Source organism: Gadus morhua, chromosome 4, assembly GCF_902167405.1.
Source record: "Gadus morhua chromosome 4, gadMor3.0, whole genome shotgun sequence".
Taxonomy (NCBI): Eukaryota; Metazoa; Chordata; class Actinopteri; order Gadiformes; family Gadidae; genus Gadus; species Gadus morhua.
The window spans coordinates 23,410,501-23,426,494 of NC_044051.1; the positions used below are offsets into that span (position 1 = coordinate 23,410,501).

The 15,994-nt window shown below is 47.9% G+C and overlaps 1 protein-coding gene and 1 long non-coding RNA gene across 2 annotated transcripts; one reads left to right on the forward strand and one right to left on the reverse strand.

The window, feature by feature from the left end:
- Positions 1–11,617: 11,617 nt before the first annotated feature.
- On the forward strand, positions 11,618–13,046 carry LOC115543143 (uncharacterized). The gene is made up of 3 exons (XR_003976671.1): positions 11,618–11,922; positions 12,670–12,739; positions 12,841–13,046. It is a non-coding gene; the product is annotated as an uncharacterized LOC115543143 (long non-coding RNA).
- Positions 13,047–13,136: 90 nt separating this feature from the next.
- LOC115543142 (uncharacterized) lies at positions 13,137–15,743 on the reverse strand. Its single transcript, XM_030355695.1, has 8 exons — positions 15,522–15,743; positions 15,247–15,424; positions 15,065–15,141; positions 14,786–14,966; positions 14,343–14,591; positions 14,066–14,237; positions 13,832–13,980; positions 13,137–13,610 (listed from the first exon to the last, which is right to left on the reverse strand). Exons 2-8 carry the CDS (start codon positions 15,362–15,364, stop codon positions 13,429–13,431), a joined length of 1,128 nt encoding a protein of 375 aa, XP_030211555.1. The 5' UTR covers positions 15,365–15,424; positions 15,522–15,743; the 3' UTR covers positions 13,137–13,428.
- Between the last annotated feature and the right edge of the window lie 251 nt (positions 15,744–15,994).

Consider the following 15,994-nt stretch of genomic DNA (forward strand, 5'->3'; position numbering starts at 1 on the left):
TTATCCGGATCCCTCACTCCAGTTCGCCTGCTTCGCTCCTTCCCCGGCAACCTCATCCAATACCCGCCTCCTTGCCTCGTTCAATAAACCCTTTTTCCTTCAACTCAACTTCGTCTCCGTCTGCTCTTGGGTTCAGCATCGTTTAACCATAACAGAACGATCTGGCCAAGATGGACCCAGCGGACATTGACAGCATCCGTGGAGCTCTCGCCGCCCAGGGCGCTCTGGTTGCTGAGCACAGCAACGCCCTCCGGGAAGCTATGGAAGCCTTCAAGAGTCTCGCTACCCGTGTCACACAGATGGGCGCACAATTGGACTTGCTGGTTCCCCCCGCCACTTTGCCTCCACTGCCTGTGGCGCCTCCGCCTGACCCCACTCTCTCGGCACACCTGCCACGGGCTCGTGAGCCTCTCATTCCTGCCCCTGAGCGCTACGCTGGGGACATGGGTACGTGCAGAGCTTTTTTGATCCAGTGCTCCTTAGTTTTCAGTCAGCAGCCCCTCAGCTACCCCACTGAAAGAGCTAAGATCGCTTTTGTTATCGGGTCACTTAAGGGCAATGCTTTAGCATGGGCTTGAGCCTTATGGGAAAGTGATTCCCCAGTTAATGAGAACTTTGGCCTTTTTGTAGCTGAAATGAGGAAGGTTTTTGATCACCCAGTGGAGGGAGGGGACGTTGCCAAGCGGCTAATTTCCTTGCGTCAGGGCTCCCGTAGCGTAGCCGAGTTCTCCGTCGAGTTCAGGACCTATGCAGCCAGGTCGGGCTGGAACGACAAGTCTTTACGTGGGCTTTTTGTTTCTGGTCTCTGTGAGTCTATTAAGGATGAGCTGGCTACCAGGGAGGAGGCCGACACTCTCGACGAACTGATCTCCCTTTCCATTCGGCTGGATAATCGCCTACGTGAGCGGTGTAGGGAGAGGACAGGCAGTTCCGTGCCCCCGGCACTCGCTGCTTCACGTTTTCCACACTTCCCAAGAGCTGCTCTCCCTGCCCCCGTGACACGTGCTGTCACTGAAGAGGAGCCCATGCAGCTGGGGCGCACTCGTCTCACCCAAGCGGAGCGGCTTCATCGGATTAGGACCGGAGTGTGTCTGTACTGTGCCCTGCCCGGGCATCTCATCTCAACCTGTCCGTCACTGCCAAAAGACCGGGCTCAGCAGTGAGACTCGGGGCCCTGCTGAGCCACGCCCCGTCCGTCCCCGTTCCTCTCTCTTCACGCCCGCTGCTGGATGCTACTCTTCTGTTCCTCGGTCGTTCCCTTCCAGTATCGGTCCTTGTGGATTCGGGAGCGGATGAGAATTTCATCGACGCCGGTTTCGCATCTCAGGTTGGCATCATTTTTGAACAGTTACCCTCTCCCCTAAATGCTAACGCCTTAGATGGCCGCCACCTGGCCCTTATTACTCATCGTACTAAGCCCCTTGAATTAATTGTTTCTGGTAATCACCATGAAACACTTCAGTTTCATGTCATCCGGTCTCCCCTTACTTCCCTGGTCCTGGGTCATCCCTGGCTCAAGCGGCACAACCCCCATTTCGACTGGTCTTCGGGCAAGGTGGTGAATTGGAGCACTTTCTGTCATTCCACCTGCCTTCAGTCTGCCCTGTCTCCAGCAGGGGGAGGTGTTTCCTCGCCCCATGTACCCCCCGACCTCTCCTTGGTTCCCCCAACCTATCATGACTTAGGAGAGGTGTTTAGCAAGTGTCGTGCGCTCACCCTGCCTCCTCATCGCCCCTATGACTGCCCCATTGATCTCCTCCCCGGCGCCCCTTTGCCCAGTAGTCGCCTGTATAATTTGTCCCGTCCTGAGAGGGAGGCCATGGAGAAGTACATCAAGGAGTCCCTTTCGGCCGGCATCATAAGACCCTCCTCTTCTCCTGTTGGTGCAGGGTTCTTTTTTGTCTCCAAGAAGGACAAGTCTCTTCGTCCATGCATCGACTTCAGGGGACTCTACAACATCACAATCAAGAACAAGTATGCCCTACCCCTCATCAGTTCCGCATTCGAGCCACTGCAGGGCGCTACAGTCTTCTCGAAATTGGACCTACGCAATGCCTACCACCTGGTGCGTATCCGTGAAGGGGATGAGTGGAAGACTGCTTTTAACACCCCCCTCGGCCACTTTGAATACCTTGTCATGCCCTTCGGTCTCACTAATGCCCCTGCCGTGTTCCAGAACCTTGTAAACGACGTCCTCCGGGATTTTCTCAACCGCTCAGTTTTTGTCTATATAGACGACATACTTATTTTTTCTCGCAACCAGGAGGAGCACTGCCAGCACGTCCGACAAGTTCTTCAGCGGCTGTTGGAGAACAAACTATTTGTGAAGGCCGAGAAGTGCGAGTTCAGTGTCGCCTCTGTATCCTTCCTTGGGTTCATCATAGAGAGCGGACAAGTGAGGACCTGTCCTGAGAAGGTCAGTGCTGTGACAGACTGGCCCATTCCCAATTCTCGCAAGAAACTGCAGCAGTTTCTTGGGTTTGCAAATTTCTACCGGAGGTTCATCCGTAATTACAGCAGGGTTGCAGCCCCTCTCACTCGTCTCACCTCTCCTGCCCTCCCGTTTGCCTGGACACCTGGGGCGGAGACTGCCTTCTCTGACCTCAAAAGAGAAGGCAGTCAGAGGCAGCGCTCTGCCTCTGACGAGAAGATTCACCCCTGCGCGTTCTTCTCTCGCCGGCTTGTACCTGCTGAGCGCAACTATGATGTGGGTAACAGAGAGCTGCTGGCTGTGAAACTGGCGTTGGAGGAATGGCGACATTGGCTTGAGGGGGCAGAACAACCGTTCGTGGTTTGGACCGACCACAAGAACTTGTCCTACATCCAGACAGCGAAGCGCCTTAATTCCCGCCAAGCCCGTTGGTCCCTGTTTTTTGGGCGCTTTAATTTCACCCTCACCTACCGTCCCGGTTCTCGTAACGTCAAACCTGACGCCCTCTCTCGTCAGTTTAACACTGAGAACGCACCAGCCCTCCCTGACACTATCCTCTCTCCTTCCAGCTTCAAGATCGCTGCCGTCACCTGGGAGATCGAGTCCCTCATCCGGGAGGCCCAAGTCGCTGAACCAGATCCGGGTAACGGTCCTCCTAACCGTCTCTTCGTCCCCAGTGCGGTTCGCTCCCAAGTCCTGGTGTGGGGCCACACATCGCGCTTTGCCTGTCATCCTGGTGTGGTCCGCACCCTGTCCCTCCTGAAGAGGAACTTTTGGTGGCCAGCGATGGACGCTGACACCCGGGCGTTCGTGCTTGCCTGCACGGTTTGTGCTCGGGCCAAGTCTTCCCATCAAGCTCCTGCTGGTTTGTTACGTCCCCTTCCTGTTCCTGGTCAGCCCTGGTCTCACATCGGCCTTGACTTTGTGACTGGCCTTCCTCCTTCTAAGGGCCAAACTGTTATACTAACTGTTGTTGACAGATTTTCGAAGGCAGTTCACTTCATTGCCCTTCCCAAGCTCCCAACTGCCACTGAGACTGCCCAGCTGCTGGTGCAGCATGTCGTCCGCCTCCACGGGATTCCCACTGACCTCGTCTCCGACCGTGGTCCCCAATTCATCTCCCAGGTTTGGAAGGCCTTCTGCCGAGCGCTTGGAGCCTCTGTCAGCCTGTCTTCTGGATACCAACCACAGACTAATGGGCAGGCTGAGAGAGCTAACCAGGACCTAGGAACTGCACTTCGTTGTGTGGCTGCGCGCAACCCCTCTGCGTGGAGCGACCATCTCTCCTGGATCGAGTATGCCCACAATTCCATGGCCTGTGCGGCCACCGGCATGTCCCCATTCGAATGTTCCCTGGGGTACCAGCCACCCTTGTTTCCCGCCCAGGAGGATGACATCTCCGTCCCCTCGGTTCAACAACATCTCCGCCGTTGCCGCAAGATATGGAGGGACGCACGCTCCGCTCTGCTGCGCTCCGCTGAGCAGAACCGGCGCATTGCCGACCGCCACCGGGCTCCTGCTCCTGCCTATCGGGTGGGTCAACAGGTGTGGTTGTCCTCCAAGGATCTCCCCTTACAGACTGGCTCCAAGAAGTTAACCCCTCGTTTTGTTGGCCCTTTCCCTATTGTTTCGGTCATCAACCCCTCAGCTGTCACACTCAAGCTGCCTCCAGCCATGCGCGTTCACCCCACCTTCCATGTCTCTCGCCTTAAGCCAGTCTCCGTCTGCCCCCTCTCCCCCCCCGGCCATTCCCCCCCCTCCTCCCCGTTTGATTGACGACCACCCTGCTTACACCGTCCGGCGGTTGCTGGACATTCGTCGTCGGGGCAGGGGGTATCAGTACCTCGTGGATTGGGAGGGTTATGGGCCTGAGGAAAGGAGCTGGGTTTCGCGGGGTCTCATCCTCGACCCCTCCCTCATCCGTGACTTCCATCTGGCTCACCCAGAGAGGCCTAGGCCGCCTAGAGGCGTCCGTTGAGGGGAGGGTACTGTTGTGTTCACAGCAGTTTGCTGTGTTTTTTCCACCTCCTGGGTCTGCCACTCCTCCTGTCTGTCTCACTTCACACCTGGACCTATTCTGCAATCATGCTCACCTGGTCTTCATCTCCAATCAACTCCCCTTCATAAACCCTTGGATTCCCTGCTGTCGGTGCCAGATCGTAGTACGCACTACTGTGGTAATGATACACGCCTGGCTCTAGTATTTGTGTTATCTCGCTCTCACTCTCTCGTCTTTTGTAGTTTTTTGTCCACGACTCAACTCTGTTTTCCTCTGCCTGCAGTTATCCGGATCCCTCACTCCAGTTCGCCTGCTTCGCTCCTTCCCCGGCAACCTCATCCAATACCCGCCTCCTCGCCTCGTTCAATAAACCCTTTTTCCTTCAACTCAACTTCGTCTCCGTCTGCTCTTGGGTTCAGCATCGTTTAACCATAACAAGAATGGCGAAAACATAACGGTGGCAAAGCAGCTTAGTGTAAGGAGCTGGCCGGGCTAACGTTGAGGTGTGTGGCCGCCCGGGCTAATGTTGATCTGTGTAGCCGGTAGGGCTGGGAATCTATCCGAATTTCCTGGATCGATCCGATTCCGATTCATAAGGTCACGATCCACGATTCGATCCGATTCGATTCGATATCGATCTATTTACAGACATAATGCAAATAAATACTGTCCCATAGACAAAACAGCTCCATGTGTTTGTGATTGTATCTGTGTACATGTAAGAGGGACACAGAGAGAGAAGAGTCAAGAATCAAGTATTTATTTTAGACAAAAATCCAAGCATTATTTGAAATTTAAGTAACATATCCATGGCAGAATTAAAACAATGACCAGAACTAAACAACAATGACCAAATAAATATAAATAAATTAAAATTAAGTGGCCCTCTATATTAGAAAACTACACGAACCCCTGTACCCAGTCTTTTGAAACAGAGACTTGTGAAATGCCATACAGGTTGAGAGAGAGAGAGAGAGAGAGAGAGAGATGAGAGTCCTGCCCTTGGACTGAATGTATGTAAAAGTGTGCTAGATGGTAACTAACATAGGCCTACCCATGGCAGGAGTAAAACAATAGACAGGAACTAACCAACCAGCTCAGCCACAAGAACAAAGTGAAAAAATTATGCCTGACTGAGAAGAGTCCTAGTCTTCAGGAATTGTGTAATTTTTCTGGAGAAAAAGGAGCTGGTCAACATGCTGTGGAGTGAGGCAGCTCCTTTGAGCACTAACAATGTCTCCAGCTGTTGAGAAAACTCGTTCAGATGGGACACTGGTCCCAGGTATGCAAAGATATTGCTTTGCAAGGCCTGCCAAAAGAGGGAAATCCTCTGCATGCACCTGCCACCATGTCAGTGGATTTTGTGAAAGAGGAATAGCTGGCACTTTCCTGTAGGTGGCGATCTCTTCCTCTGCCCTTTCAGTTGTTGTTTTCTTCTGTAGTGGAGTTGGTGGTGTGTACGCCGACCCCAGTAAAGCCATCAGAGCAGAGTCTTTGGGCCTCTTTGGTTGAGTTGGTGCAGGTGCAGGTGCAGGTGCAGCCACATCCATTGAACCATGGGTGTTCTCTTGCTCTGGTGTAGTGTTCTGATGCAGAATAATATTACAAAAGAAAATAATACACAAATTAACCTGAATTCAGTCTTTTGCAGCTCAATTAAGAAAAAATAGTCTAAATATTCAAATGGGCAAACTATATAATCTGCAAACTTAAATCGGTTGATGGGTTTGGATGAGCAGCTTCAGAGGTAAATTTCAAGAAGACAGCATCACGTGCCTCATCAGACAGGAACGGTAGGGTCTTGAAACGTGGATCCAAGGATGATGCTACACACAAGGTCTCCTTCAGGCCTTCATATCTATATGGAGGAACATATATCACTTTAGATAGATAGCAGGGTAGGTCTACAGTAAATGCAGGAACAGTCATGCAAACACTATTATGAATAGTACATTTTTAAAAAATCACTGCTCTATTCTATGAGAAGATGAGAACAAAATCAGAGACAAATCTATTTAAAAACTACATATGCATTTCAGTGCTGCGTACTACTACACAGCCAGGTTAAATGAACATACCTTGAACTCAAGTTCTGGTGGACAGCAGTTTTGAGCTCCTTAATGATGGACGTGTCTTCGGCAGTGCATGCCATCTGATTAAGCAGTTGAAATTGCAGCGGGGCAACCATTGACATGGTAGGGGACTCCTCCTCAGAGATGGCTAGGGTGGCGGTCTTCATGGGTCCGAGGCATCTAACCACGTCCTCTGCAGTGGTGATGTCCGTCTCAGTCAATGTGCCGAGGTCATTCTCCCTCCTGCGGACGTCGGGGGACAGCAGCGCTGCTGAGATGGCTGGCTGCTGCTCGAGGAAACGGCCCAGCATATCCAGCGAGCTGTTCCACCGGGTCGTGACATCCATCACGAGTTTATGTTGCGGCAGTTGAAGTAGCTGTTGCTTATCTTTCAGTGAGTGGCTCGCAGTGGGACTTCGGTGGAAGAACCCAACAATCCGCCGTACCCGCCCCAGTAAGCGTGCGATAGCAGGAGTTTTTATTCCTGCTTGGGATGCCAGGTTGAGGAGGTGGGCGAAACAGCCCATGTGAAAACGACCCATCAAATGCACCGCTTTCACGATGTTGGCTGCATTATCCGTAACAAGAGCGGGGTTTTTGTCGGAAATTCCCCACTCTTCTATGGCTTCAGCGAGCAGGTCTGCGTGATTGCTTGCAGTGTGGCTCGTTTCAACTGCTCTGGTCTGAAGGACGCTAGCGGCTAGTCTCCACTCCTCGTCGATGTGATGGCAAGTGATTGTCAGGTAGGACACAGTATTTCTCGAGGTCCAGCAGTCACATGTCAATGCCACCCTCTCGGCAGATTTCAGTGAATGCACAAGGGCATCTTTTGTTTTCGCATACATTCGTGGAATCACCGTTTCGCTCAGATGTTTGCGACTGGGCAGGACATAGCGTGGTTCAAGCCTCTTGATCAGTAGTTTAAATCCAGCATTTTCCACTACGCTGTAGGGTCGGAGGTCTTTACTAATAAATATTCCGACACCCTCGGTTATGCTCAAGGCACGCGTAGAATTTGAGGGAAACTTAACCCCAAATGCCTTTTCCATTGCTGTTTGGTTCGCGGCAGATTTAGCTAGGTCGCCGTGGTGCCTGGATAAGTGGTTGCGGAGATTCGTGGTATTGCCACTATATTTTACCTGTCGGACACAGTTTGCACACTGCTTTTGTTCTGTCTAGTTCGTCTTTGTCCTCGTAACGTCTGAATCCGAAGTTTTGCCAAACATCAGCCTTCATTCCAGAAGGTGATTTTAGTGGTGCCGCTTCAGCCATCTCGCTAGCTTAAGTTTCGGTTTCGTTTCGCTTTTTATAGTGCGCCTTGCGCGTCAAAGAAAATAGTGCCTTTAGTCACCTGGAAAAGATCGATCCAGACATTTTTGGATCGATATCGTGCTTTTTGAGCGTGAATTGATATCGGATCGCGGATCGATTTTTTGAACACAGCCCTAGTAGCCGGCCTGGCTAATGTTGAGGTGTGTGGCCGGCTGTCCTAGCTTCATTAATGACACGCCAAATCATCCCCTAGCGAGTAGGCCTATGTTGTATCACAGGCTTCCTCACTCTCCTCTTTGTTAACCTTGTCAAGTGTGTCCACCGTTCAATCACAATTAGCCTGAGGAGGACGACGTTGAGTAGGGGACAATGCTTTTTAATGAGCCATGTAAATACCCCTGTGTGTATTGTGTTGGTTATGCAGTCTCTTGGGCGTTGTGTCACTAGTTAGGCCAAGGGGAACATTGAATCAGGTACGGACGTTTCATCTGTAGAGTCGTCATGTTTCATGCTTCCTTTTGAAGATGAAGACCGTTAGAGCTTCCATCTTAACTGTGCAGATCGTTCAGAACTTCCTTGACAGTAATTGAGACTGTTTAAGAACTTCAAGCAAACAATTGTATTTGGTTATAGCTGTCTGTATGGTACAATATAGCTTGTTGGAGACAAGCTAGCTGCCTTGAGTCCACAGCTGCATAAACGCCTTCAGAGTACGTTACAGGGATAGGCAGGTGGCTCTGAGAATCGCGTCCATTTCTCAAATGAAAGACCAAACCAAACCAAAGGGAACCAACCAGGGCCCTCACCACCAGGGCCCATACCACTAGGGCCCTCACCGCCATCCCTCATACCCGTGGCTTTGTAAGGCTCCGTTACCGACTTTAGTGAATTTGTCCCAAAAAAAAGTTTTAATAATTCTAACTTCTGCATCTCCAAGCACATATTGTACAATAAATACAGATCTTACTACTATAATAGCAGGCCCGTCGCACCAGTTACTCATGTGCCAAGCAGCCTGCAGCTCACACACTCACACAGCATGCGCAAACGCATACATACACCGCAAGCATGCACATACACACACCGCACACACACGCACATGCGCACGAACATACATGGAAACAAACACACACACGCACACACCGCACGGCAAGACAAAGGCAGCGACGCATACACGGAAGCGCACAAACACGCACGCACACAAACACGCACGCGCATTAACCCTGTTACCCATAAACAGACTTATTTTATAATGTAATCAAATGGTCACACACTAGCTGCTTTCAGACACACGTGTAAGTCCTGATATTCATCTGCTATTCTCCTGATGGGCCGTATGAGTGAACCTCATATCCTGAAATTTGTACCCTGAAAATTTCCTGAATAATACTACCCCTGAGCAGTGAAGCCAGTAACGCGTTACTGTACGTTCACATCAGAAGCGAATTGCGCTGCAAAGATGCTTTGGTCGCTCATAAAGTATCGCTACGAATATTTCTGTTCGCTTTTGTCGCTCATGAAGTACAATTCAATTTTGCAGACGCATTTAAAGGAGCCGTATGCTTTAAGTACAGACAGCCATACCAAAGAGTGAATTCCCATACACTTTGGCCATATTGCAGAGACGGTTTTGCTTGATGGATAAAGTATTTCGACAGCAAGTAGGACAGTTAAAATATGTTTTTACTGATCTGCATCTGCAAATCATGATCTGCACTCATTCGTCGCTCACTCAAAAAAATTGACATTGGCGCACATGGCTAATTTGCATGCATGCACAGGACTGGCTGGCTCCGCAAGGCAAATAATGGACCATATTTATCTATATATCTAGGCCTATCTGTCTATCTATCTATCTTTCCCTTGGTACAGGAGTACATGCCAGTGCCTACCACAGATGATTGGAGGAGCATTGCGGAGGGCTTTCGTGAGAGGTGGGCCCTAACTGCCTTGGATCAAACGATGGGAAACATGTAGTCATCAGGGCCCCAAACAACTCAGGGTCCCTATACTACAACTATAAGGGAACCTACCCCATTGTGCTCCTGGCAGTGGTGGATACACAGTACTGCTTTGGTGTGGTGGATGTGGGCAGCTACGGGAGGACCAGTAATGGTGGTGTCTTGGCCAATTCTATCTTTGGCCAGGCTCTGCGGGCCGGCACAGTTGGCAAACCAGAGGATGCTCTGCTACCAGGTGCTGATAATTTGGGACCAAAGCCGTTTGTCTTCGTGGCAGATGAGGTCTTTCTGCTGCGCCGTGACCTCATGCAGCCTTTTGTATGGCAGCCGCAGGGCTTTCAACTTCAGGTTGTCCCATGCTGGGCTGATCGAATACCTTTGGTATTCTCACCTCCCAGTGGCGTATGTACCGAGGAGTCATTGGGGTCAGACCTAGCAATGTGGATGCCTGTGTGAAAGCGACCTGTATCCTGCACAACTTCATCAGGAAAACCACCAGGCCAACAAGACCACGACCAGGACCATCTGCAAACCGTGATACTGCTGGCCTACAGTGTATTCACCGAGCAGGCAGCAACAACGCCACACGGGAAGCCCTCCTTGTCAGGGAGGCGTATGTCTCCTACTTCTCCAATGAGGGAGCTGTTGGCTGGCAACCTGGTGTTTGAGCATTCATTTAAAACGGCTCTTTTAAGAGCCACCCAAATACAATAAAAAGCATGACTTCCATTTCTGCATTAAATAATACATTATGTGGTAGCTATCCTACGTTTGATCATCTCACCTGTATATACATAATTCCAAGTGATGCCACAGTCAATGCAATACTCCCCCAAGTGGCTAAAATAACTAAACTAATCTAAAGGGTGAACAAGTCAAGTCAGCAACAAAAAAAAAAGTGTGCACATTTTGAGAGAACAACAGACAAACAAACAAACCTGTGTACATGTCAAAGAGTGAAAGAACATCAGATCATCACAAAATTGTCAAATGGAAAGGTGTGTGCGTGTGCGTGTGTGTGTGAATATATATAAATGGCATGGGAGAGAGAGTGAACAGGGTGCAGCTGACAGCACTGCAGCTTACTAACACCCCTCACAATGTTGTCAGCTGCACCCCGTTCCCCTCACCCCACGAGTTAACCTCACGACACTTGGCCTCATACACCATCCTGTACATTTGGAATTTAAGATCCTGTCTAGTTTTGTGTGAGAGCATTTTAAAATCCTCTTTGAGGCTTCGAAAGAATAGTGAGTCAGAGTCCTCTGGAGGACGACTCTGACCCACAACTCAATTACTGACAGCCTCTATGGCTGTGATGAGCCTCTCGTCCACATCAAGGCTGCGAGTCTGGCCTCTGCCTCATCCTGTCTTTGTCCTGCTGTGTCCTGCTGCCTGCTCCTCGGCCTGTGGTGTTATCTGGTCAGCGGCCTGTGCTCTCCCTGGTGCCTCCTGGTCCTCGACCGGTGCTCTCCCTGGTGCTGCCTGGTCCTCGACCGGTGCTCTCCCTGGTTCTACCTGGTCTGTTTCCTCGCTCTCACTCTCACTCACTGGCCCTGGTTCTGCCATGTTGGTCTGGCTTTTGTGGTCTTCCATAAATGGTTCTATAAAGGCCATTATGCGGGCATATTTCCATGGCTTCCCTCCACCTGCCCCTGCACCACTCCTCCTCCTTTCCTTTTCGTTTTTCTTATTCTTTCTGTAAGTGTCCCTGAGACCCTTCCATTTTTTGTTGCACTCATAAACTATTGAACACAAACAAAAAACACAGCTGTCATTATCACTGTCACTTAAAGGTGACATATTATGCTATTTTCACAGCAAGTAAACATAGCATTTGAGGTTCCAAAAACGTGTTTTTGAAGCTGTTTGCTTGAAATAACTTTTAGGAAAAAAAATCTCGCCTACCGCTATTCCCTCTGGTTCAGTCCCTTTCAGAATGTGCTGTTTCAGGGGGGTGTAGCTTCAATGCAAATGAGGCACCCTGCTCATTGCATTTGGACACGCACTTCTAACAAACTGATACCATGGTTACGGAGAGAGTGCAGCGTAGCATGTGAAAGTAGCGGACATGGCAGCTTCAGTGGTTCAACCCTATATGTTCGAACCTGAATCGGATCCTGAAGAAGGAGAGGAGGCTCCTGCAGAACCCCAGACTCCGAGAATTCAGCAGGATGCTTCTGAATGGTTAGTCATAGAAAATCGTTCTATATTTTAAGGAACTTTTCAACGTCATTGTCAGATTTTCCCGTATAAGTTTGACGCTAACTGCTGGCACTAGATATATAGAAGACATTAGGGTTGCCGCGATGTGGACATTTTCACACCGAGTAATACACTTGCGTCAACACCAGTATTACCGAGTATACACCGTAGGCCTATAAACTTTGAAACTAGGTCAACCGCCATCTTGTCCGTCAAGTCTCCTCACACTCTGACAGTGTCTGAATCGCTGTCTAATCAATAGGATACTTCATTCACTGCCTCTTCCGTGTTCATTTGAATATTATGAATAGTCTGCGTTGGGTTCATACGCTTGTATCAGACGCTTGCGGGGGCCAGCCGTGTTTCAGTATGCATGGTAAGGTGCTTTTGGTAAATATGTCATGTTAATAGTGCAAATGAATTAAATATAAGTATCTAGTAGCCATCTTTAAAAGCTAGGCGATTATATAGTAAGCCTATTGAATTTACACTAGTTATAACTATATTCTATTTCACAAAACGTGAAATTATGTCAACCAGATGTGTTTGTGTTGTAATCTTGAGAATGCCTAGCGCTACTGGACATTCAACTCAGGCTAGGAAAATGTGTCCATCTGGAGCACGCAGCAATCTCAGACATGGGAGCTATTATTGGTTGCAAATACTGGTATGCCAGGTTTATTTATTTAGCATTATGCATGCATGATTTATTTGTATTTGTTTGTATAGGTGCACATGTGGAAATTGTGCCACAATGCAGTCAGAGCCGGAGAACTCATGCTGTCAGGAGGTGCCTCAGGTAACATTAGCAGCTACCTAACCCTTACCTACACTTGTTTGCAGTGCATGATTTCTGATAACATGCCACTGCAGATACTCACCTCATGTTATCCATAATAGGTTACAAGACGGCTGGAACAGCTGGATGAAAGGACTCCCTGCATGATAGACCATCCAGGTTTAGAACTGGTTTGTCTGAATGTGTTCTCGCTGCAGAACGCATGCAACATCTACAGAGCTGACTACGGTCCTTTGCGACTACGGGGGATAGAGCAGTGAGTTTTACATATAATAACCTACTTGACTGTTCATACACAATAAACTAAATAAAGTCAGCCAAAGCCACAATTTCACATCATATTTTAACATAAGCAGATACTGCATATTACGCATTAATTCACATAAAACATTGTACAGATACAATAAACATTTATTGAACGCAGTCATGAATATTTGTGCATCTAAATACAGTATAAGGGAAGTATTCACTGAATTCAATTAGAAAATGTGAACACAGATGTTGACATTGTAGAACCTGTTGACTAACAATGTTACATTTTCTCAGTCGTTACAGGTATTTAGCCTACAGAAATTTTGTGAGCTGGTGCTGGGGCTTCCTTGGGCGGAAGATACGGGTTGTTATCCCATCATGCGTGGTTCTTCGCATACACCGGGAATTTCCGGATGCCCATGGAAGATACCGAGGATTCAAACCACCCTCCCTTGATTAAATCTGGAGACGTAGCTGGCGATGACCTCCTCCTTGTCTGGATGCTCATATTCTGAAGACAGTTCCGGCGGGATGTTTATCTTCAGAATCTCAGCTCTGTAGGATGCTGGGTCGACAAAGACCTTCTCCATGATCATGTCCATCAAATCATTCACATACTCTGTGCAATACACACAAAAGGGAATCACTAGTTACTAGATTATTCATTGATTAACTGTTCATGCATTGACATTTTGCACTTTGAATATTTGGTATATTTTGAGGTATTTATGTGTATTTATTTGTTCATTTATTGTGTTGGAAGTACCCGAGTTGCAGTACTTTGTCTCATGTTCAATATAAATGTTCATTTTCTGAGTAAAAAAAAAAGTTTACACTTACGAAATGTCGCCTCAGTCTTCACTGGTTTGGCTCTGCACTCTCCCTTCCTGGCCTTAGGAAAGGTCAGTCTGAACATAAGATCCCCTGATGACGTAGTGGCTTGTCCTCTATCAGAATTCTCATTGTAATGCATTGCAGCCAGGTAGAGTCTGACATTAAAAAGAAAAATCAAACATGAAAATAATTGCAAGAAATGGGCAAATGTTCACAACAAGTAATCGCAGTTTAATTTACCTGCACAGCATTCCTAGAAATGGATAGACCACATTTTTAGGAGCGAACCGCAGGATCACGGCGTGGAATGCCTCCAAAGAGGACGTCTGGTGGTGGGGACTGAGCTTTGCTATATCCCTCAGGACTGTCTTCTTGGTCAGCGCCTTCTCCAGCTTGTAGAATGCAGGAGTTGCTGAAAGACAAAAATATCATACATTATATCCTACTTATTGGTAATGACTGGACTTGCAGCTAATCAATATAGTCAAACCAGTTTTGAAAAGAGAATGAGACAAACCTCCTGAGAGCCATCTACTCTTGTCCGTTGTGCTGCGAATTGGATGTAGACATTTTGGGAAGAGGGGATCATCATGAGTATGAATATCCTGAACATGGTTCAGGAGGGAGGTCCATTTTGCCACTCTCTCCGGCCCGGTTATTGACGATGCCGCCGTCCAATAGATTTGGTTTCTGATGGCTTGCATCCATGTCTTTACTTTCTGGCAGTCCTTGGTTTTGCTTATTTTATGTAGTTGCTTTGTAATTCCTACAAATCAGAATAAATATTTTAAGAATCGGAAGTGAACCCAATATGAATTCCACACATTTTCCCCAACCACAAGATACTATCCTATCATTATGCACCGACATATGTACAGAATACTTCTTGTATCTTGTTCTGAAGGCAAAAGGGGGTCCCTGCTATAAGTAGGTTTCTAATGTTTCGTTGGGTGAGTGTACCTTTCTCCATGTGCCAGACGTCATAAAATTGAGTGATGTTGTTGTCCCTCAGAAATTTCTGGATTTGTGGATGACGGTCAGTGACGATGCTATCGATGGTTACACCACGTGCATCCAACAATGCCAGGCTCCTCTTCAGGCCTTCCTTCTCCATATGGGAGCTTCCTCCAACCTCATTGCTCTGTCAAAAATCAGAAGTACGGGTCCATATTTAAAATTTGTGACATTGCCAACAATTAAGTAAGAAACAGAACACTACACTTTATTCGTCACGCCTACCTGAACCAACTGGAGATCGACAATAGTTTTGGTGTTGAGGTCCATCATGGTGTAGCTCCCAAATTTTGCACAGTGCCCTGTGAAAACATAGTCACAATATTTTATATGTCTGGTATGCGTTTATGTATTCGTAGTCATTTACAATCAGACATATCCTACTCTTAGCATTTTAAAATATATACCTGGAGAATCAGCCCTCATGTCGCCACCAAGTATTACTTTTCTTTCTTCGCTGAGCTGCTGCAGCATCACATCCTGGGAATGGTTCCATTTATGGACAATAGCTGGCTCTATAAACATTCAGGCATGCCGACGAAAGGTATCATACAGAATAATCTGCAGATGCATCGCCTTGAACACCTGATAAAAAAATAAATAAAAATAGGACTTGATAATGTAAAACATATATCATGTTCAACAATGGGGCAAATTATTATTTACTTATTCATTCATTTACCCTTTGAAGTTTGAAGAAAGAGGCTCCACTGATGTACACTGCTGCAGAAAGCTGCAAGTTCCCAGCTGGTGTGCTATCCAGAAGAGGCTGGCTTTGCCAAATTCGGGAATACTCGCAATACTCACACAGCTGTTTCACTGATATGAATGTCCCAAGCACTTTGTTTTTCACACTGCAAACACGCTTGCACACAGGACACACCTCGAACAGCTCCATGAGACAGGTCTCGTACACTATGTACTTCCTTATATCGTGTTTGGATGTTGATTCAGCATCTCTGGGGGGGGGAATTAGTTAATCAATAACTCTTTCAAACAGTTTGAACAATAACCAAATACTTTAAAAAGGCATTATAAAGCAGAACTCCTGAAGTACACATCATCCATTTCCACCAAAAAAATTGAAAACTGATTATATACATTGAGACATGGATATTTCAGTTACTCATGACATGAATGTTGACTCCGGCAAAG